General features: G+C 39.2%; 1 protein-coding gene and 1 pseudogene across 1 annotated transcript in view; one reads left to right on the top strand and one right to left on the bottom strand.

The window, feature by feature from the left end:
- Positions 1–24,537, top strand: part of LOC105494277 (putative zinc finger protein 730) — a 33,736-nt gene that overhangs the window by 1,717 nt on the left and 7,482 nt on the right. The window contains 2 exon segments of the mRNA XM_071088072.1: positions 14,945–15,071; positions 15,891–15,986. Coding sequence (XP_070944173.1) covers positions 14,945–15,071; positions 15,891–15,986 — 223 coding nt within the window.
- LOC105494251 (sorting nexin-6 pseudogene) lies at positions 7,774–8,990 on the bottom strand (annotated as a pseudogene).

Consider the following 24,537-nt stretch of genomic DNA (forward strand, 5'->3'; position numbering starts at 1 on the left):
TTAGCGGGGACATACTGCAGTGTCTCCTGAGAGGGCACAAAAGAGGTGAGTTTCAAAAATAATTAATCATACATTTCAGTTGTTTGAAATTCTCGTTTATGTTTCTCTTTTTCTGTAAGGTTTTTTTTTCTTGTGGGAGGGGTGGGCTGGGTGGTTTCGAATAGGATTTCAAGACTTAGCTTTTAGAATGCTATCAAATAATAGGTAAAATCTCTATGCCATTTTGGCTGTAGAAACTGCATGCATTTTGCTGGGAGCAGTGGCTCACTCCTGTAATCCCAGCACTTTGGGAGGCCCAGGCGGGCAGATCACGAGGTCAGGAGATCGAGAGCATCCTGGCTAACACAGTGAAACCCCGTCTCTACTAAGAATACAAAAAAATTAGCCGGACTTAGTGGCGGGCGCCTGCAGTCCCAGCTACTCCAGAGGCTGAGGCAGGAGAATGGCGTGAACTCGGGAGGCGGAGCTTGCAGTGAGCCAGGATCGCGCCACTGCTCTCCAGCCTGGGCGACAGAGCGAGACTCTGTCTCAAAAAAAAAAAAAAAAAGAGAGAAAATGCATAACTTTTATAAGAAAATATTGTAGATAATGGGCGAGTTACAAGATTTTTTTTTTTTTTTTTTTTTTTTTGAGACAGAGTCTGGCTCTGCCGCCCAGGCTGGAGTGCAGTGGCCGGATCTCAGCTCACTGCAAGCTCCGCCTCCCGGGTTCACGCCATTCTCCTGCCTCAGCCTCCCAAGTAGTTGGGACTTACAGGCGCCCGCCACCGCGCCTGGCTAGTTTTTTGTATTTTTTAGCAGAGACGGGGTTTCACCGTGTTAGCCAGGATGGTCTCGATCTCCTGACCTCGTGATCCGCCCGTCTCGGCCTCCCAAAGTGCTGGGATTACAGGCTTGAGCCACCGCGCCCGGCCGCGAGTTACAAGATTTATGAAAACGTCAGTTGTTATTTTTGCAGGGCAAATTTGTGACGGAATATCTCTGTTCTATATCCTGTTTTCTTAATTTCTGAGTTTAATGCTAAATTTTATAAAAAGAAAAAGAATCATCTGCAAACAGAGATTGTTTGATTTCCTCTCTTCCTGTTTGGATGCATTTTCTTTCTTTCTCTTGCCTGAATGCTCTGGCCAGGACTTCCAATTTTATGTTGAATAGTAGGGGTGAGAGGACGCATTCTTCTCTTGTGCCAGTTTTCAAGAAGGAATGCTTCCAGCTTGTGTCCATTCAGTATGTTGGCTGTGGGTTTGTCATAGATAACTCATTATTTTGAACTATTTACCTTCAATGCCAAGTTTGTTGAGGGTTTTAAACGTGAAGGATATTAACTTTTATTGAAAACTTTTTCTGTATCTATTGAAATAATTTTGTGGTTTTTATCTGTAGTTTGTTTATCTGATTAATCACACATACTGATTTGTGTCTGTTGAACAAACCTTGCATCCCAGGGATACAATCTACTTGATCATAGTGAATTAGCTTTTTAATGTGCTACTGGATTTGGTTTGCTAGTATTTTGTTGAAGATTTTTACATCAATGTTCATCAAGGATATTAGCCTGAAGTTTTCTTTTTTTGTTTTATCTCTGCCAGATTTTGGTATTAGAATGATGCTGTTGCTGGGAGCAGTGACTCATGCATGTAATCCCAGCACTTTGGGAGGCTGAGGTGGGTGGATCACGAGGTCAAGAGATGGAGACTATCTTGACCAACATGGTGAAACCCTGTCTCTACTAAAAAACAAAAAATAGCTGGGTGTGGTGGCGCACGCCTGTAGTCCCAGCACTTTGGGAGGCTGAGGCGGTAGAATCGCTTGAACCTTGGAGGTGGAGGTTGCAGTGAGCCCAGATTGCGCCACTGCACTCCAGCCTGGCAACAGAATGAGACTCCATCTCAAAATATAAATAAATAAATAAATAAATAAATAAATAAATAAATAAATAGAATGATGCTGTTTTTACATAATGAGTTGGGGAGGAGTCCCTTCTCAATTTTTTAAAATAGTTTTATAAGATATAATACTGGTTTTTCTTTGTACATTAGTTAGAATTCAGCTGCGAATCTGTCTGGTCCTGGATTTTCTTTCTTTCTTTTTTTCCCAGATGGAGTCTCGCTCTGTTGCCCAGGCTGAAATGCAGTGGTGGGATTTCGGCTCACTGCAGCCTCTGTCTCCCAGGTTCAAGCAGTTCTCCTGCCTCAACCTCCCGAGTAGCCAGGACTACAGGCCAGTGCCACCATGCCCGGCTAATTTTTGTATTTGTAGTAGAGACAGTATTTCACAACATTGGCCAGGCTGGTCTCGAACTCCTAACCTCAGGTGATCCTACCACCTCTGCTTCCCAAAGTGCTGGGATTACAGGCATGAGCCAGCATACTCGGCCAGTCCTGGGCTTTCTTTTGGTTGGTAGTCTGTTTACTACTATTTCAATTTTGGAGCTTGTTATTGGTCTATTTGCTGATTCATTTTGTTGTTTTTGTTCAGTTATGGGAAGATGGATTTTTCCAGAAATTTATCCATTTTTTTTTTAAGATTTTCTAGTTTGCATAGAGATGTTTATAGTAGACTTCAATACTTATTCACATTTTTGTGGGGTCAGTGGTAATGTCCCTTTTGTCATTTCTAATTGTGTTTATTTGGATCTTATTTTTTCACTAATCTTATTAGTGGTTTATCTTATTAACTTTTTCAAAAGATTTAACTCAATAGATTTCTTATTTCTATGACTTTTCATGTCTAAATCTCCTTCAGTCCAGATCTTCTTGTCTTCTGCTAGCTTAGGAGTTGGTTTTCTCTTGTTTCTTTCATTCTTTTATTTATGATGTTAGGTCGTTATATTGACGTCTTTCTAACTTTCTGATGTGAGCATCAAAAAGTGCTATAGATTTCCCTCTTACCACTGTCTTAGCTGTGTTGCAGATTCTAGTATGTTGTATCTTCATTCCCGTTTGTTTCAAAAAACTTCTTAATTTCTACCTTAATTTCATTATTTATTCAAAAGTCATTCACATGCAGATTCTTTAATTTCCATGTAATTGTATAATTTCAAGTCATTTTCTTGGTGTTGAATTATATATTTATCAAGTTGTGGCCTAAGAATATGTTTGGTATGATATGGGGATTATTAAATTTGCTGATAATTGTTTTATTTCTGATTGTGTGGTCAGTTTTAGAGTATTTGACACGTGGTGGTGAGAAGAATGTATACTGTGTTGATTTCAGATGGAGAATGTTGTAGATGTCTATTAGGACTATTTGGTCAAGGGTTTAGTTCTGATATCTCTGTTAATTTTCTGTCTCGATGATCTGTCTAATAGTGTATGTGGGGTGTCATAGGAGTCAGAATCTAAGTCTCTTCATAGTTCTCTAAGAACTTTTTTGTGTGTGTTTGTGATGGAATCTCACTCTGTCACCCAGGCTAGAGTGTCGTGGCGCGATCTCAGCTCACTGCAACCTCTGCCTCCTGAGTTCAAGAGATTCTCCTGCTGCTTCAGCCTCCTGGGCAGCTGGGATGACAGGAGCGTGCCACCACGCCCAGCTAATTTTTGTATTTTTAATAGAGACCAGGTTTCACCATGTTGGTCAGGCTGGTCTTGAACTCCTGACCTCATGATCCACCTGCCTCAGCCTCTCAAAGTGCTAGGATTACAGGCATGAGCTGCCATGCCCAGCAGAACTCATTTTATTCATTTGCATGCATGGATTTTTAATAGCTTTTTTTCTGTCTGCTTTTTTTTCATAAACATTCTTTCAAGTGCACACAGTATGCCCAAGGCTACATCTTAGATGTCTGCATCCAGTGTCTACTGATATTCAGATGTCAAGTGTTCAAGAACATGTCCAGAGACTTGGCTGTTGTAGAAAAAATTATAAATTAAAGATAAGAGGCTTTATTCTCTTACCTGAAAGTAAAGGAGGATATTTCATTAATCTCTCTCTCTTTTTAAAAAAAAAAAAAAACATTTAGATTACACGTAGATAGTTTTCTCTGCTTTTTGGAAATATATGTAAATCATAGTAACAGCTATATAAACCTTTTGTTATTCTTTCTGACTCAGAATTGTCTTCATCTAGGACCTCAGAACCATTGCTTTGTTTTTGCTTTGGCAAAGGTTTTTTTGTTTGTTTGGTTGGTTTTTTGTTTGTTTGTTTTTTAGTCTTTTAAAATAGACACAAATTTGTTTAAAGCTTTTTTTTTAAGACAGAGTTTCACTTTTGTCACCGAGGCTGAAATAAAATGGCACGATCTCAGCTCACTGCAACCTCCACCTCTCAGTTCAAGTGATTTTCCTGCCTCAGCCATTCAAGTAGCTGGGATTAGAGGCTCCTGCCACCACCCCTGACTACTTTTTTGTATTTTTAGTGGAGATGGGGTTTTGCCATGCTGGCCAGGTTAGTCCCAAACTGCTGACCTTAGGTGATCCACCCGCCTTGGCCTCCCAAAGTGCTGGGATTACAAGCATGAGCCACCACACCTGGCTGTTTAAAGCTTACTTTAAGAGCACACAAAAGTTGAGCACAAAGATAAGATTAAATTTTGCAACACAGAATGATAAAGAATTAAAAGGATACTCAGTAAATTTTGTTGACAGAAAACTGATTATCCAAGGTAATTATCTCGTATTTACGGACTGAAATACTTACACTGCAAAGGCAAGAACAGTTCAGTTTATTCACTAAATAGTGGAGTCTGTAGCTGTACCTTGGTTTCTGTTACTTCAGTACAATTAGTATAGTTAGGTATAGTGTTTGTAGACAACTTGCATTCACATAAATTAGATAACATTTTGTACAATAGTATGAATAGAAGGCCACAATATTTGAATAAATCCCTTAATTAGTCATTTTAATATTGTTATTTATACTCTTGAACTATAAAGTGTTTTAACTGAATTATGGTTATTGATATTTTTAAAGTTCTACATACATTATGACAAGTACTTTAAAATTATTATACTTAGATATTTATAGCTAATATCCAAAGAAAATTCACTACAAAATTGTTATAGTAGATATTAGTTTGACATGCTTATTAATTTATCCAATAGGGATAATTATAGGTAAACATGGTTTGTGTCTTTCATTTCACTAAATTCGAATGCTGCTATTACAGGACAAATAAACATGATGGGTGATGTGACGACCCAAAACCATAATAACTCTTCAGTTAGCTATGTTGCAAGCTCAAATATATTCCACTGTATAACAAAGTCAGATTCCAGTTTTTCATGAAAAAGTGCTGGTGAAAATTGTCAGATGTATTCCAGTATAGATCCCCAATTCACCGGTTAGGAGATGGGAGGGCAGAAGACATGAAAAAGAACCCTTGTAAAATCATGCTGAGAGCATGCCTTTTTTTTCATAATGCTCATGTTTCTCATGCTGACATGCTGAGAGTAGCTGTGCATTCTGAGTGTTTTGTGAAAAATTCCTTTTGGGGGACTATCTTCTGACCAAGTTTGTTAGTCTTACATCTAATCTGAGTTTTTTCTTGAAGATGCCTTTAACTTATTTTTTCTTTCAATATAATCTTGCTCAGATTGAGAGCTGTTTTTCTCTCCAGTGCTTTGGGTGTCTGTTTCAGAAGCCCTGTTAGTATCCCATGGTCTCTATGAATGAGATGGGTTGTCACACGGAGAATTCTTGGAGCTATCTCTATCTGGATTCATGCTGGAAATCTAGCAGTATTTTTTTTTTTTTATGTCACCATTATAAATAGAAACTGAGGCTGAAATACTGCTCCCATTCCCATTACTGTGAAGGTGCAGTTCTTCTGAGAGTAAATTGTGAAGGAGCCTTGCAGGCTCTTCTCCCTGCAGCCCAAGCTTCACTCTCTGATGTGAGACTAGAATGCTGCTGTGGCATTGGGGTTCATGTAAGATGTGAGCTAGCAGCTTTGAGCTCTGTGTTATGGACTGTGTCTCAGTGGAAGTTGGTAGGCGTAAAGAGAGGACCCTGGCCATCAGGAGAACGCAAGCAGTGTGCTCGAACCCAGTCCTCGGGGAGTAAAGAGCCATTGCTTTAAAATGCATATAGCCAAAACCATAACACCCTATTCAACAATTTCAGTAGGAGAGTGAGAGCCTATCTTATCAGCAGGGTCCTGGCTTCAAGTTTCAAAATTACCTCCTGTCGTGAAAATGTAAAAGTTTATTTTGTTATTGCATAACCAATTAGCATACATGGATGGCCTCCCTAATTACCAGTGAATTTAGGATACATGACATCGTGCTGTAAATTCTTCTACTTTTGGACTAGTTATGGTGATTCTCTCTCTGTCTTTCCAATCTCTTAAGCAGATTCACTGTGATGCATGTCCTATTCTGGTTTAATTTTGTAATAAAACAGTATACTTTCTGTTCTATCATTGTGGAGTTTCTCTGGGGCTAGAGAAAGTTTTTATTTTATTGTTTCACAAACACTGTCTAGAATTACCAGAATTTCACCACATTGACCAGGCTGGTTATGAACTTGTGACCTCAAGTGATCCACCTGCCTCAGCCTCCCAAAGTGCTGGGATTACAGGTGTAAGCCATCACCCCAGCCACAAATTCACTTGTACCTGTATAGATTTCAGACAACTAGAATCTTTGTTCCCAGGTTAAAATCCTCAAGTTTGGTCCAAATAAACTGTCTACTTATATTCATGTTATGTCATCTGTTTTTCCATTTCTGTAAACTGTTATCTAGAAGAGCAGCTTCTGTGAGGGGACCTCTCTTTCAATTGTACTTTACTTGCTGTAACACCCAAAAATGCAGAGTGAGGTTAATCCCACCCAGAATCTGCACATAAGTTCTGTCCTCTGCCTGGGATTTACAAGACAGGCCAAGACTTTGGATTGAAAATGTACAGAAAACTAACTGGAGGCATTTTCTGCATTGTGAAATGTCAACACAGACATCTTGAAGCCTCCCTTTGAGAGTGTGGCTTTTTGAGCTCTTCATATCTAGTTCGGTGACCTGCTACATGTTCTACATTCTGTGAGAGGTTCCGAGAGTAAATAGAATCTGATGGCCAAATCTGTAAATGTAAAGAAGCATCTTAGGAGTGAAAGATCAAGGCCAGAAAGTATCCAGAGCCATAACCACAGCTACACCTACCAGTAAAATGCAAGACTTGAGTAGAGTATTCTTGTCCTTCCTGTTACTCAAGAGCTAGAATCAGGACAGGTGATCCAGGTTCTGGAGCTCCACGAGAGCAGTTCCATTTTTTATTTAGAATCAGCCTGTCTCTTCTGCCTGGTTTATCATTGGGCAGTCAACCTAGGGTAACTGAGAACCCTCTCACAATTACCTAGCCATCTTTGAAACATTTGAGAATACATGAATGAACTAAGGTGGTATATAATGCTTCTTTAAAACAAAATTTTAAAAAATTCAATAAAGGAAATCTTTATCTTGTTTGAACAATGCATTCTGAAAAGGTTAAACTTCAGAAATTATTTAAAGGTAAATAAGATTGGCATCCATAAGGAATACTATTTATAAAATAAATGCAGTTATAGAGGCTACTTTAAAGAAGAATAAAATTTGGACTTCTGAGTATGATGAGTGCACAATAATGGACCACTGTCTTGGGGAACACAGTTTGGCATTACAGCACACAGACTGGCATCGTCTGTACATGGCGTTGCTCCATTTTTCTCAGAAAAAGAGTAGGTCCATTTTGTCAGCTGTTTTTTATTTGTTCCCAGGGAGCATAAATGCTTAACATCATTAAGAAGACAAAAATAAAATCTGAAGGAGGACAGCCCTTTTCAACAGGAAGGCAGAATGTGGCTTATGTGTCTCTGTTTAGCACTGCCAGGCAGTTTGGCAGCAACTGTAGTTACCTTTTGCATGATTCAGTTCTAACTCTGCCAGTTCCAGTAATTTTTTCTGAATGCAGCCACGCTTCTTGTCTTAAAATCTATAAGTTCTTGTTTTGCAGACTGAGATTTTTTTTTTCAAATTTCTGACTACATAATTGTTAGAAAGTTTTAGCCAGCAGAACATTTTTATTTTTTGCTCTTGCTTTATCCAGTGCTTTATTAGCATTTTCATAATCCACTAGTGACCTAGACCTTCAATACAGGGATCCTTAGCAGCTTGAGTGTCTCTTAAGTAATATTTTTAAGGGTCAGAAAGTTCGAGGGCCTCATCAGCGGACACTCACGCTTCTATTTTTCTTGTTTCATCAAACATTTCTGAAACTTTGAGAAGAAACTTTCATATATCTGTAGAATCCTAAGTTCCTAAAGCATATAATGAAGAACCAATTCTATTGTAATCATCTACAGCACTTTTGTGGGATCGTCATTCTACCAGAGTTAACAGATGCATCCTTAACTCAATTATGATATTCTAAAAGAAATGTTCGTTCATGTTCAAAGAAATTATCTACATCCTTTACTCCTGAAACAATTACTCCATCTGCTGATTTAACCATGTTTTTAAAGAAATCTTCAAGTTTCTCTTTTTATTTGTCCTCGCACACTAAAATCTTGATTATATTGCAAGAAGACATGGAAATTTAAATATTTTCTCAAAATAGGATGTGCTGTCACATGATATAGGAACACTTCATGGATCGCAACTGTCTTCTTGAATATTCCCAAATATTCAGCTTCCAGTTCCTGTTTCATCTTTGTGAATTCTTCCTTTGTCATTGACCCTTCTTCTGCAAGCTTCTGTACTTTTTCCCTTGAAGCATCAAAATCAGGTCTTGGTGGTGCTGGTGAAATGATGTAACCTGCATAGTCTTCATTTATAACAAAGGAATCGTGACGCCAGATAAATTGCTTGTGTTGCTGAACAATAGAAAACTCATTTTGTTTAAAATTTGGCAATAAACTTTTTGTGTGAACAGTGAATTTTACTTTATCCCACTCACTAAGAGCATCAGAGATGTCCACCTGCAGAGGAGGATCACTTTGAAGATCTACATTTATTGCTTTAAGTCCACAGTTCTCTTCCCGAGAGGAAGTCAGGGCCATCATCCAGGTCTTCCATCATGGCTGCTCCCCAGGATGATAGTTTGTGTAACAAACAGAGATATTGTCAGATTACGTACATCCATATAGAATAGGACATGATAGTATGCACAGCATATGCATGTAAACTCCCAAAATGTGATGTGAAGGTTGGCCTAACCAATTACACTGCAGCGTATTGTACTGGCCTGCTGCTGGCCTACAGACTCCTCAATAGGTCAAGATCTGTGACCTATGACATGGACAAGATCTGTGAAGGCCAAGTGGAGATGACTGGCAATGAATACAATGTGGAAAGCACTGATGGTCAGCGAAGTGCCTTTACCTACTATTTGGATGTAGGCCTTCCCAGAACTACCACTGGCAATAAAGTTTTTGTTCCTGAAGAGAGCAGTAGATGGAGGCTTGTTTATCCTTCACAGTACCAAACAGTTCCCTAGTTATGATTCTGAAAGCAAGGGATTTAATGCAGTAGTACACCAGAAGCACATCATAGGCCAGATGTTGCAGATTACATGCACTACTTAGTGAAGGAAGATGAAGATGCTTACAGGAAATTGTTCTTGCAATACATAAACAAAAGCATAACTCCAGACATGAAGGAGATAGATAAGAAAACTCTTGCTGCTATGTGAGAGAATCCAGTCTATGAGAAGAAGCCCAGGAAAAAAGTTAAAAAGAAGTGGAACCGTCCCAAAATGTCCGTTGCTCAGAAGAAAGGTCAAGTAACTCAAAAGAAGGCAAGCTTCCTCAGAGCTTATGATTGGGCTTCTGAGAACTAAACCAAACAATTTTTAATGAGGCTTTTTCAGATGAAGAAAATAAACTTATTGACAGCAACATTTAAAAAGAAAAATTAAATTTATAAGCAGCAAAACATTCAAGAGATTACTTGGGTTCTCTTAAAGGCATTCAGTTTCAAAATGGAAACAGAGCATTAAAGTTTGGAAAATTTGCAGCCTGACAATGCAATAGAATAGAAAAGCTCATTTTTTGGAGGAGAAATATTAGCCAGCTGTGGGAAAAATGTCTCCAGGTCATGACAGAGATCTTCTCCACAGGCCCCTCCATCACAGGCCCAGAGGCCTAAAAGAAAAAGATGGCTTTATGGGTCAGGTCCAGGGCTTCCCTGCTCTGTGAAGCCTAGGGACTTGGTACCCTGTATTCCAGCCACTTCAGTCATGGCTAAAAGGGGCCAAGGTAGAGCTCAGGCTGTTGCTTCAGAGAGTGGAAGCCCCAAGCCTTGGCATCTTTTATATGGTGTTGAGACTGCGGGTTCATGGAAGTCAAGAATTGAGGTTTGGCATCCTCCACCTAGATTTCAGAGATATATGGAATGGATGTCCAGGCAGAAGGTTGCTGCAGGGGTGAAGCCCTCATGAATGAACATCTGCTAGGACAGTACAGAAAAAATGTGGGGTTGGAGCCCCCACACAGAGTCCTTACTGGGGCACTGCCTTGTGGAGCTTTGAGAAGAGGGCCATTGTCCTCCAGATTCCAGAATGGTAGATCCACTGACATCTTGCACCATGTGCCTGGAGAAGCCATAGACAAGTTCATGAAGGCAGCCAGGAGAGAGTCTGTACCCTGCAGAGCCACAGGGGTGAAGCTGCTCAAGACGATGGGAACCCACCTTTTGCATCAGCATGACTCAATGCAGAACATCAAGTCAGAGGAGATCATTTTGGAGCTTTAAGATTTGACGGTCTTGCTTGATTTTGGATTGCATGGGGCCAGTAGCCCCTTTGTTTTGGCCAATTTCTCCCCTATGGAATGACTGTATTTACCCAATGCTTGTACCCTCATTATATCAGGGAAGTAACTAACTTGCTTTTAATTTTACAGGCTCATAGGCAGAAGGGACGTACCTTGTTTCAGATAAGATATTGAACTGTGGACTTTTGAGTCGATGCTGAAATGAGTTAAGACTTTGGGGTACTGTTGGGAAGGTATGATTGGTTTTGCAATGCAAAGACATTAGATTTGGGAGGGGCCGGGGTGGAATGACATGGTTTGGCTGTGTCCCACCCAAATCTCATCTTGAATTGTCATTCTCACAAGTCATGGTGAAAACATGGTGGGAGATGATTCAATTATGGGAGTGGGTCTTCCCTGCACTGTTCTCGTGATAGTGAATGAATTTCAGAATATATGATGGTTGTAAAAATGGGAGTTTTCCTGCACAAGCTCTCTCTTTGCCTCCCGCTGTCCATGTAAAATGTGACTTGCTTCTCCTTGCCTTTTGCCACGATTGTGAGGCCTCCCCAGCCACATAGAACTGTAAGTTCATTAAATCTCTTTCTCTTCCCAGTCTCCAGTATGTCTTTATCAACAGTATGAGAACAGACTAATAAAACTAGCAACTGAATAAAAGGTTGAATTATGCATCATATAGTAGGTAAATAAATGTGTGCAAAAAACTTGGGCTTTATTTTGGCCATGTTCTTTATATTGTTGTGACTTTTGGTGTTTTTACCTGAAAGACTATTTCTGAACAGAAGAGTTGTTATTATTATTTGTATTTCTTTTACCTTACTAAAAACACATATTCATCTTTTAATAAAATTATCCTAGGAAACCTTAAATATTTGTTTAAATGGCTTATTAGTATATGATATGAAATTGACAGGAAAGTGGCTATAAAAGGTTTAAATTACACAAACTCTGAGATACAAATTTATCTTAGGTAAGCTTAGGAAAAACAAAACTGGAAATACCCACATTGGCATAGAGAACCAAATTCTAGCTAGGGTCCACTCCCTGTCCCAGTCCTGTTCAGATTCACTCCTTTTGAAGGTCTTATTTAGGTCTGGCCCTACCCTGGAGTCTCCCCTCACAGAACTGATTAGAAAAGATCAGTTTTGGGTGATGAATCCTGTTCCACTTTTAGAGCTGGTGCTCACAATTTTCTGAAACAGAAAAGCAATACATGAGAAATATAAAGCATGGATTTTAGAGTCTTTTTAAAATTATTAAAACCAGTGCTTGCAGAGACATTTTATTTAGCAACTTGTTTTCCATTCCTGCAGAGCTAGTAGTTGCTCCCCAAGCCACAAGAAGTAAATATAAACACAATAAAATTTCCTGTAAGTTATATTAAACTCTTCATTTCTCTATTCCTCTCATCTGTTTATGTTTAGCTTTTATTCTACACATTTTAAAAAATGGTCAATGACAGAGAAACAGAAAAAACATCTGGGTCATTTTTCTAAATACTGGGGATTATTGAACACTTAGTATCAATACACAGGGTGTTATTAAGATTAAATTCTGTAATGTGCTATCACAGTGCCCTGCAGCATCTTATTGAGCATGCAGTACTTGAATAATAAACATTGCATTACTATATGTGTACATGTTGTTTTCTAAACGCAGACTTAAACATTGTTGCTTTCTAAATTCAAAAACAAAAAAACCAACAAAAAACATTGTTGCTTTGTTTCTTCTGTAAACTTAAAAAAAGCCAGCAAAGATTATAATACTTTAAGGTGGAGATTGGTTGTCCTTATTTATACCAAAAGTATTTGTGTTGTCACAAGAGTGCTGAGTGTAAGGAACTTGGTGCTGTGCCTACTTGCTCTAACTAATGCTAATAATGACCCCAGGTGAAGAAACATTAGCATTGATAGGAAACTTGTTTATAACACCCATTCATGTACCCTTTCAAAACCTGCAGAATCACATTTCATAGAATGGGGCCAAAATTACCAAGTGATTTGTAATCTTGTTAAAGTTGGAGAGGCAATGCTTAAATGGTTATAAGCCCAGGCTTCTAATTAGAATCATGTGACTCTAAGTTGAGGCCAGAATCAAATATGAGGGTTCAAGATACATTTATGATAATTAATTCTCACCTTTGCATTAACGGGTGATCCCAGAACCTGTTCCATTTGGGTTTCTTAGGAACCGGGCAGTGTGGCCCACATTTTTATTACTGTAGCAGAAATTGCTGGTGTCTGTGGCATGGGAGGACACCTGAGGACAGGAAAGGAGAAACTTATATTTTTACATCTGTGGAGCAGCTTGTTCCTGAATCTCTTCCGTTATAAAGGACAGAAATGGGTAGAATTTTTCTGTATTGGTCCTGCCTATGAGTGTGGTGGTAGCAGGTAAAGATGTGGTGCTTACATCTTTCAAGGCATATTGTCCAGATGCAGATGTAATTTTTTTCAAAGTCTCATCTGAGAAGAAATTCCAGAGAAAGAGGAGAAGATAAAAAATGGATTTTTTTTCAGCTAAACATGCCTTGGAGTAAGAGTTGTGTCCATTCTGCCTGCTAGAATGCCATGCCTTTAGTACTTGCAAAACTTTAATTCTCTACTTGTACTTTTCCTCTTAAATGAGTTTGTTGTAACTACATTTTAAAATTCTTATAATTGTCAAGGATCTCTGAAAAATATTTCTTTCCTATGTACCAGAGCCTTCTCTACATTCTGTACTTCATGGTTTCTTATATGCCATGCAGTATTCTCACCTTGAATTTATAATCTGCATCATTAAAAATGTTCCCTTTGTGGCTGTTGAACATGGGACAGTGTGGATGCTCAAGATTCCTATTGGGGAAAAGCTGGGGTTCTTCATAAAAATAAAGACCATGTAATGTTGAGCTTCTGTCTCTGTTCTCCATCAGCTCTGTGTAGAAAAGGATTAAGAAAATGCTTATTTAAACAGGATGACATTTGTTACCCAGTAAGTTCTGAAAAAAATTATTAGGAGATACTTGTTCTCCAGGGTGCTAAAGAAAGACTATTTAAAATAACTATTAACTATTCACAATTATAGAACATGGGAGACATCTGTATTTTGAACTTTGCATAAAACTGATGTTTCTTTATAGTTAAATTCAGGCTATAATTTACTTTTGGAGGGCCAATATTACAACAGTGATGCTGTGTCCTGTGTGCATCTACACATCATAAAAATTGTCTTAGTCCAGTTGATATTAATAACTCAGTTGATTAATGAAGCTCTCTGACAGATTTCTTCAATATGGAGTTAATTATTTCTCTCTTCATTAGTAAGTTTCTTTATGCAGCTGATGTGCAGAAAGCATCACATTTAATCTGGCAGCTGCCCTTCTTTCTCATGTTTTCTTTGTCTTTATCTGCCTTTGGAAAATGAAAGCTCTAATCTTTGTTACAGGCCAGAAAAACTGGAAAAAAAAGACCACAGACTCTTCCAATTACTCCAATTTGACAAAATAGCCTTCTTAGGCCATAAATATTGGCATCACCGGTGATCTTGGTTTTTTTGTTTGTTTGTTTTTCAGACAGAGTTTTGCTCTTGTTGCCCAGGCTGTAGTACAAGGGCACAGTCTTGGCTCACCACAACCTCTGCTTCCCAGATTCAAGCGATTCGCCTGCCTCAGCCTTCCCAAGTACCTGGAATTACAGGCATGTGCCACCATGCCTGGCTAATTTTGTGTTTTTAGTAGAGACGGGGTTTCTCCATGTTGGTCAGGCTGGTCCCGAACTCCCGACCTCAGGTGATCCGCCTGCCTCAGCCTCCCAAAGTGCTGGGATTACAGGCATGAGCTACCGCACCAAGATCCAGAAACTCAGGCTTTATTCCAGACCTTCTGTCACAGACTGCATTTACAAGATCTTCAGTTTATTGTACACATTAACATTTGTGCAGTACCTTCTAACTCAGTATGAATTTTCCATCTGAAAAGTTTACACAACTCTTTCTGTATGATGTAAATATAGCACTCAAAAATGTACATGTTACTGTTCATGTCCTACTTCATCATCTGGAAAAGTATCATATATACACTGATATTTTGGATCTTATGCCACTCTCTTTTCTCAGAGTTAGAGTATACATGAGAGAATATTTCTGTGTTGAAAGTTATTAGATAATTTCAGTCACCCCTATAAGTAAGACCTAGTTATCTTTACTCTTATTTCACCTTGAGTCAAATTTAAAATTCTGCCCATGGCCACTTGGTAAATATGTGTGTGTGTTTCTGTGTTTCAGGGAGCGTTGACATTTAGAGATGTGGCCATAGAATTTTCTCTGGAGGAGTGGCAATGTCTAGACACTGAACAGTGGAATTTATATAGACATGTGATGTTAGATAACTACAGAAACCTGGTCTTCCTGGGTGAGGATAACCTTAATACACAATTGCTAATATACCTTATAAGTTTCATTTATTTTTGTAAAAATGTTATGCTTTCAGATCCCGGGTGTTTGGTTTTGTCTTGTTTTTTTGTTTTTTTTGTTTTTTTATCTTCAGGATTTTTCTATGTAGAATAGAATTTCAAAATGTTTTATTTTGACCTTTACTTTCCACTTTCCTGAGCTGATTTGTTTCCTTCACTCTAGATTAGGGTTAATTTTAGAAATTTAGTTGCAACTTATTATTGCCCACATCTTAAAATTTCATTACCACCACCAATTTTTGAATTAGTACAAGGTAGTTAAATTAAGAACCTATAAAATTAAAATATTTTTAAATATTTAGCAATTTTTCTTTATTTTTTTAATTTTTTAATTTTTTTGGAGACAGAGTCTCTGTCATCCAGGCTGAAGCACAATGGCACAGTCTCAGCTCACTGCAACCTCTGCCCCCTGGGTTCAAGTGATTCTCCTGCCTCGGCCTCCTGAGTAGCTGGGACTACAGGCATGTGCCACCACACTTGGCTCATTTTTTTGTATTTTTAGTAGAGACAGGGTTTCACTATGTTGGACAGGCTGGTCTCGAACTCCTGACCTCGCTCTGATATGCCTGCCTCAGCCTCCCAAAGTGCTGGGATTAAAGGCATAAGCCACTGTGCCCAATATATTTATAAATTTGTTATAAATTATTATTTTGGGGTTAATTTACTAGAATATTCCATTACATTATCTTTACTGAGAGCATTACTAAGTTGGTAATTGGAGAATATGAGCAAAATTCATGTTATTTTTCATAAAACAGGTATTGCTGTCTCAAAGCAAGACCTGATCCCCTGTCTGGAGCAAGAAAAAGAGCCTTGGAATGTGAAGACACATGATATGGTAGCCAAACCCCCAGGTAGGTGAGAGTAAATACAATAGACAAGACTGATAAGAGATCTATAGTTAAAAAAAAAAAACAGTTTTAAAAATAATTTGGGAAGCTGTTTTACTAAGGAAATTGTTTCTGTTTCTTTTTATATTGCTTTAAAAAAAATTTTTTTTCCTCTCACATAGAAGCATCTTTTGCTTTATCTTTATTAAATCTCTAAAAATTCTTCTTTCCCTTTGGTAATCTTACTTGAAGTTTACAGTGAGAGCCAAAGTCCATTTCATGGCATATAATAGACTACACAATCTGACTGCTTTTCCATTGTTTCTGGAAATACACAGATATTTGCATAATTTTGAGAAACTTTATGTCAAACTATTTTTATTTTATTTATTTATTTATTTTTGAGACGGAGTCTCACACTATCGCCAGGGCCGGAGCACAATGGTGTGATCTCGGCTCACTGCAACCTCTGCCTCCCAGATTCATGTGATTCTCCTGCCTCAGGCTCCTGAGTAGCTGGGATTACAGGCATGCACCATGACACCCAGCTAATTAAACTATTTTTTAAGTTCTCTTTTTGCATTATGGCTGAAATATGTGAGAGTAGTGGTTTCTGTTTCATTTGTTATTTATTTATTGCTAATTTTCTACACATTCCATGCTGTTTTATTACTATAGTTTTGAAATATAGTTTGAAATTATACAGTATGATGTCCTCTTGCTATTTTTTTTTCTTTCAAGATTGCTTTAGCTATTCAAAGTTTATTGTAGTTTTATGTAAATTTTAAAATCGTATTTTCTATTGCCTTAAATAACTGGAATTCTGATGGGAGTTTATTGAATCTAGAGACACCTTAGATGAAAGGCACTTTAGCCTGGGAACGGTGGCTCACACCTGTAATCCCAACACTTTGGGAGGCCAAGGCGGGCGGATCATGAGGTCAGGAGTTCGAGGCCAGCCTGGCCAACATAGTGAAACCCTATCTCTACTAAAACTACAAAAAGTTAGCCAGACGTTGTGACAGGCGCCTGTAATCCAAGCTACTTGGGATGCTGAGACAGGAGATTTGCTTGAATCCAGGAAACGTAGATGGCAGTGAGCCAAGACTGTGCCACTGCACTTGATCCTGGGTAAGAGAGCAAGGCTCTTGTCAAAAAGTAAAAATAAAAAATAAGACACTTTAGCAATATTTATTTTTTCAATTAATAGACAAAATATTTTTAAATTTATTTGTGTCTTCTCTAATTTTTTTAATTGATATATCTTTCATTTAAAATATTTTTTAGTTCCTTGATTAAATTTGTTCTCAGAAATTTATTTTAGTGCTATTGTTAATAAGATTGCTTTCTTTCTATATTTTATCAGATAGTTTGTTTTAAGTGTTTGGAACCATAATGTATACTTGTATGTTAATTTTCTATTTGCTAATTTATTGAGTGTAATTATAACTTTAATCAGGTTTTAATGTACTGTTTATGGTTTTTTATATATAAAGTCAAATGCTCTATAAACAGCAACTTCTTACTTGTCTTCAATTTCAGTGACTTTAAAACTTTATTTTGACTAATTTTTCTGCCACATACCTTCAGTGCTATGTTTAAGTAGAAGCATTGAGAATGGGCACAATATGGTTTTGCATTGGTCTCTGTGAATTTTAAGAAGCAAACACCTCCTCAAGTTTTTATAAACTGGCTTTAGGATGTAAAGATATTATTTTGTTGGGTGCCCAGAGTGATAGAATGCCCTCTGGGCTTGCAGTGGAGAGGGGTTGTAGCTTGGTCACAAGGCTGCTGGGTCTTCACTAGGGTCCAACTTTAGTTGACTTGTTACAAGGGGCTTGGGTAGTTGTAATTCCCATTATATTTTTGGCAGAGTGAATATCCTTTAGGACTTCACTCTATAGGGTAAACACTAGGGCAGGTTTCTGCAGTTGGTTATACATATATGGTGGACTTTATATCAAAATGTAGATGAAAATGGTTTTCACTGGGTACCAGAAAGGATTTCTCCAAGTCTCTGTATGGGTTTCCATGTAGGTAGAACTGGCCATGAACTGTGACTCAAAGAACTGGAACTGAGTCATGGAAGTGCTTCAGGGCAGACAGTAAGGACCAAGGTCTGCAGTCTTGTCTGCGTGGCTATAAATGAGTGTCTTTCTCCAGGCCTCTGAAAAGGCAGGACCTCTTCCAGTCCTTGGCTGGGAAGAGTTTTGGATGGTTTCCTGAGTAGCTGGGATTACAGGCACCTGCCACCATGCCCAGCTTGTGTTTTTAGTAGAGACAGGGTTTCACCATGTTGCCCACGCTGGTCTTGAACTCCAGGGCTCAAGCAATCCACCCGCCTCAGCCTCCCAAAGTGCTGGGATTACAGGTGTGAGCCACCGTGCCCGGCAATTGGTTTAATTCTGTAACTTTTTGATGTGTGTTTAAATCAGAAACTATAAAGCCTCCAACATTGTTCCCTTTTTTTCTTTTTTTTGAAGATTGCTAAGTACTTTATTGTCTGTTGAGATTCTACATAATTGAGGGGTTGCTGTTCAAAAATGCAATGAGAAATTTGAAAAACATTGTATTAAATCTGTAGATTACATTGAGCAGGATGGACATATTTACAATATTAACTATTTCAGCCTTTCCACGAGAGCACGCTCAAGAGTGTGTTGTTTAATTTTTATATATATTTGTGAATTTTTTCGTTTTTTTCTCTTATTATTTATAGTCTCATTCCATTTTGGTCATATAAAGTAATTTATAAAATTTTAGTTTTAAAAAGTGTGGTAAATTTTTTTTTGGCCTAGGAAGTTGTCTATCAAGGAAAGTGTTCTATGAGCTATTGATAAAAGTGTGTATCCTAAGGTTGTTGAGGGGTGCCCTCTATACCTTTGTTAGGAATAATTGTTTTAAACTCCCTCCAAGTTGTCTGTTTTCTTACTAATATTCTGTCTTGTTTTATTTTTATTACAGAAAGTGCAATATTAAAATATACTATAATTATATTGCTCTCTATGTATTTCTGTCAATATTTGCTTTATATGTTTGGAGCCCTAATGTGAAATATATGTATACACACACACACACACAGAAACAAACACACACACACAGAAACATACGTGTATATACAAGTGTGTCATAGGCTCCCAGTGAATAAATCTATAATTTTTTAAGGTCTTATTTTGTCACTTTAGAGTTTTGACTTCAAGTACATTTTATAAAATATGACAGTTTTTGACTTAAGATGTAGCTTGTATAATATTATTTTGGCCTCTTCTGCTCTCATTTGATTAATATTTGCGTACTTCCATCTTGTCTGAAGCGGGAGAATGGTGTGAACCCCGGGAGGTGGAGCTTGCAGTAAGTCGAAATAGTGCCACTGCACTCCAGCCTGGATGACAGAGCGAGAATCTGTCTCAAAAAGAAAATATATATATCTTTTTATGTGGTATATTCATTAACAGATGTTTATAATAATTGCTATGCTTTTATCTTTCAGATTTTAGAGAATAATTTAAAATGTTTTCTGCACCATTATGATAATGCTACAAAATCCTTTTTTTATGTATGTGCATATTTTTCTCAAAAAGTAATTTATTTTTATTTGATTATTTGGTGTTTTCTTGAATCCTTTTATTTTCCATTTAAGGAACTGCTTTCAGCATCTTTTATATGTTCATGCAGTTTTATAAGTACATGCAGTGCCAATATACCTTTTCAGAATTTGGCTATTTTGGAATATCGTTTTTTCATTTTTCAGGACAGATTTGCTGATGGTATTACTCTCACTTGAAAACTATTTTTTTTGCCAGTACTTTGACTACATCTCACAGTTTTTCTTTCTGGCCTGCAAAATTTTTGTTGACAATTCACTGGTTATATCATAAGACTATGTTTGTATATGACACATCAGTTTTATATTGCAGCTCCCAAAATGCTCTGTCTGTGAGTTTTGAAATTGTGCTTATATATGTATTTTTTATAAATATCTTTGTATGTATCCTAGTTTGTTTGTAAGCTTCTTCATGTTTACATTATTTTTCTTACTGAGGGATTTTTCAGTTATTATTTCTTCTTGTATTTTTTACCCCCATAATTTCTATTTTCAAATTTTTTCAGTATTTTTGTTCTTATCTTCATTTTTGATTTTCTGTAGTTGTGTTCCTGTTTCATTCATTGAATATTCAATTTTTAATCAATTTTTAAAATTAATGTGTACATCTTTTCTGTGGTTTCCTTCTGAAAATTTTATATTTTTGATGTAATTACATTGCCCTGTTTTGTGTACATTGTAATCTTTAATTGAGATTTGGACATTTAAAAAACCTACCCATGACAGTCTTTATAATGTAGTTCTGTCCTGTCATAGTCTAAAAACAATCATTTTGGCTACACATTCTGGGAGTCTCTCAAACATGTTCTTACAATGTGTCTTCTCTAAAATTTTGTGTTTGCTTTTAGTTAAAGGAGTTTATTTGTGTTTCTTCTTAAAAATCAGTAGGCCAGATGTGGTGGCTCGTGTCTGTAATCCCAGCACTTTGGGAGGCTGAGGCGGGTGAATCACAAAGTCAAGAGATCGAGACCATCCTGATCAACATGGTGAAATCCCATCTCTACTAACAATACAATAAATTAGCTGGGCATGGTGGCATGTGCCTGTAGTCCCACCTACTTAGGAGGCTGAGGCAGGAGAATCGCCTGAACCCAGGAGGCAAAGGTTTCAGTGAGCTGAGTTTGCACCACTGTACTCCAGCCTGGGTGACAGAGCAAGAGTCTGTTACAAAAAAAAATAAAATTGATAATCACTTTCTACATTTGTTCTCTGTGATACCACAGTCTCTCTGATGCTGTAAAACTTAGTTTTTGTCTCAGCAGGCTCATACTGTCATTTTAAAGTATACCACCATTTCTTTCAGAACCTTTTGTCATAAGAGACAGAAACTGTTATGCCCAGACCGTTTGTTCCCCAAAGAAGACCACCAGAGTCCAGAGTCAAAGCCAAGCGGCAAGGATCTTTTACTGCAAGTTCGAACTTGGTCCCTCCATTCCACAGCATATAAGAGGGCCTCGAACAATGTGAGTGCTTTCTTTTTATAGCCCGATGTAAACAGGATATGTAAAGTTACAGGGGAACAAGGGAATTCTTTTGGTTACAACATTACAATTGGTTAACATTATACATTTAGCATTTTTTATTGGTTCCCGCTGTGCCCTTATCGGAGATTTCCCAGGTGTTGTTTTTCTAAAGTTGAGAGACATATGGAGGAATGTGCCTGGTTTCTTTCATTCCCCCCTTTTCTTAGGTACCTCTAGAGTCAATCTTGGGTCTTATACGTCTGATTCTGTTTCAGCGTTTACAGGTTGGTATTGGGCTCTGAGGACCATGAGCTGTACGGTGTCAAATCTTTCCCTGACAAATTGTAAAATTCTGTTAACAACACAAGGTCCTACGGTAAACAGAAATAGTAGACTTAGCAGGGGTCCAAGGAAGGGGGCTAACAGGGAAAACACAGAGGAATTCCACCATTGGTCTGCAGCTGAAGCAAACTGCCGTTTTTTTACTTCTGTGCTTAGCTTGCGTAACTGTTGGACCTGGTCCTCTACAAGCCCTGATTCATTTTTGTAGAAACAACAGTCTTCCTTTAGAAACATACATGTACCACCTTTTTCAGCAGTGAGTAGGTCTACGGCCCTCCGGTTCTGCAAGGTTACCTGAGCTAGGGACGTGAACTGCCGCTGAAGGGAGGCAAGGGACTCAGCCGACTCCTCCATAGCAACAGCAAATTGTTGGTACAACTTGTTGCTTTCTATGAGGGTGTGACCTAGGGCTCCCCCCGCCAGTCCAGTCCGGCCGCAATGAGGGATGCAGTGAGGGAGATTCCCGCAATGAGGGGGAGAAATATGGCTCATGCAGGTCTCGGTCTAGGGACTGGGTGAATAGCAGTACTAGTCCAGTTACCGGTGTACCCTAGGAACTTGCTGGCAGTTAGTAGAGTCAACCGGGGAACTAATGTGACAGGAAGACACAGTAGGTTGGTAACAGAGGGACTAGATAGGTTCTTAGATAATGTTCCATTACACCAGAAGAATATGCCCGGCGGAGCCCTTAGGGTGATATTAGGGGGTATTGCAGTGATGCTGCAGAGGCTGGAATTGGTTCCTGAGAAACAGTAGGGAAACTTCTCCTGACTGGGGTTTAGGTATAGGGGCACGTTAAGGATAGGGGCATATGAGAGGTTTCAGAGGTTGTTAGCTTGGGCAGAGGTAGAGGATCCCCATGGCAGAGGGACAGCGGTTAGCGGTGTATGCCCTAGAGTGGCACACAGAAAGCAGCCAGACAGGCTGTGAAGTCCTGTAAGGTTAGCAAGTTCTAGTCCTTCTTATAATAATTTTAACCAGGAGAAAGGACGTAAGTCTTGTGTTAGTCTGTTTTCTTGTCGTTGGATATTTCCATGGACCAGAGGCAGTACCTGCACTAGACCTCGCCACAGATAGAGGTGACTACTAGGCCATGTGGAGGAGGGGGAGTAGTATACAGCCCCATGTTGAGGCGTGGTCCAGCGGGAGTTCCAGGGGTCTCTAACTATCCATGTATATTAAAAGTCTCCATCCCGTCTACGATGGAAGGCCCACTTAGGGTCTAACTGTTCTACCTCTCCCCAGTAACGGAATCTATGGATGTTACAATAGTTATAAGGACAGCCGGCATTTTGGTGCCACCAATAGTGTTTACAATTGTATTTAGTCTGATCAAACTCAAAGCATATTATTGGTGCCATAGGTTTGGCTATTTGAAAACTAGTAAAATTTAGTAGAATTGGGCTATTGCACCCTGAGGAGGGGCAATCAGCACTGGCCAATAATTTCCCGGGCTTATGAGGTTGCCCCGGGTGGGTTCGGTTTTCATAAAGCCAGAATCTCCAGACAAAGGGATTAAGAGCTGGTTTTGTGATTTCCCCAGCAGCCACTAGAGCGACTAACGTTAGGGTTAGACTACCTAACTGCATGTTTGCAGTGAGCTATGCTGCCGGTGCAGGGTGAGTTTTAAGGGGTTGTTCTTAGCTTTGTCCACAATCCACGTGGCCGGTGCTTCAGCCGCTGCCGTGATTGGTCCCAGAAGGTCGGAGGTTGGGTCCACTGGCTTGATGTGGGTGTAGTGGATCCACGACGTGATGCCTTCTACCTTCAGGGCGGTGGGTGTGGTTAGGAGTACCTGGAGTGGTCCCTTCCACCTGGGTTCTAGGGTCTCTTGTCAGTGTCACTTAACCAGGACCCAGTCTCCTGGCTGGTACGGATGGGGTGTCGGCAGGGGACCGGTCTCATATATTTCCTTCAGCTTGGGCCAGATTTCTTGATGAATTTTCTGCAAGGCTTGTAGGGAAAATAAGAGTTCAGAGACGTTTTCTGTTTCAGACTTGAGCAGATCATCTTTTAGGCTGGGGACCAGGGTGGGGGTCTGCCATACATGATTTCATAAGGGGTAAGACCCAGTCTGTAAGGGGTATTACGGGCCTGGAACAGAGCGTAGGGGAGAAGGACCACCCAATTAGTGCCAGTCTCCATAGTCAATTTAGTTAAGGTCTCCTTTAAGGTCCGATTCATCCTCTCTACCTGTCCTGAACTCTGGGGTCTGTAAGCGCAATGTAGTTTCCAATTTGCCCCAAGGATGGAAGCCAAATCCTGACTTACCTTAGCGACGAAGGCCGGCCCATTATCTGACCCTATCTGGACGGGGAAGCCATACCTGGGGAGGATATCTTCCAGGATTTTCTTTACTACAACCTGAGCAGTTTCCCTTTTGGTTGGGAATGCTTCAGTCCATCCTGAAAAAGTATCTACAAAGATAAGTAAGTACCGATACCTGTATTTTCCTGGCTTTATCTCAGTAAAATCTATTTCCCAGTAGATACCGGGCCTGGTTCCCCTGAGCCTTGTTCCTGTTGCAGCCTGGGATTGGGGGTAGGCGTTGTTAAGCTGGCAGACTTTGCAACTTGTCATGATGCTGCTGGCCGTCTCGGCTATATGTCTGATTTTGAGCTTGGAGCATCTGATTAGGTCTATCATCCACCGGGCACCCAGGTGGGTGGTTTGGTGGATGTGTTCTAACACTTGGTGTCCTAATTTTTCTGGTAGGATGGTTTGGTCATTAGTATCAGTCCACCACCCATTCTGGATTTGTTTCAGGGGAAGTTTGTCGATCCACTGGAGATCTTGTTCTGAATAATCAGGGAGATACGGCAAGTCCCGGGGGCCCGGATCAGGGAGCTGGAGTGCAAGGAGTTGGCTGGGAGCCTTTGCCACACTCCTTGCAGTTTGGTCTGCCAGAAAGTTGCCTTGAGCAATTGGAGTGGTTGGTTTCTGATGCCCTGGGCAATGTACAATAGCCAATTTTTCTGGTCTCCACAGGGCTGTTAACAGGGCTAGGATCTCTTGCTTGTTCTTTATTTCTTTTCTTTCAGCCGTTAGTAACCCTCGCTCCCTGTAAATGGCCCCATGTATGTGCGCCGTAGCAAAAGCATATCGGCTGTCTGTGTATACTGTCAGTTTCTTCCCTGCCCCTAAGGTAAGAGCTTGGGTGAGCGCT

Source organism: Macaca nemestrina, chromosome 20 (assembly GCF_043159975.1).
Source record: "Macaca nemestrina isolate mMacNem1 chromosome 20, mMacNem.hap1, whole genome shotgun sequence".
NCBI lineage: Eukaryota > Metazoa > Chordata > Mammalia > Primates > Cercopithecidae > Macaca > Macaca nemestrina.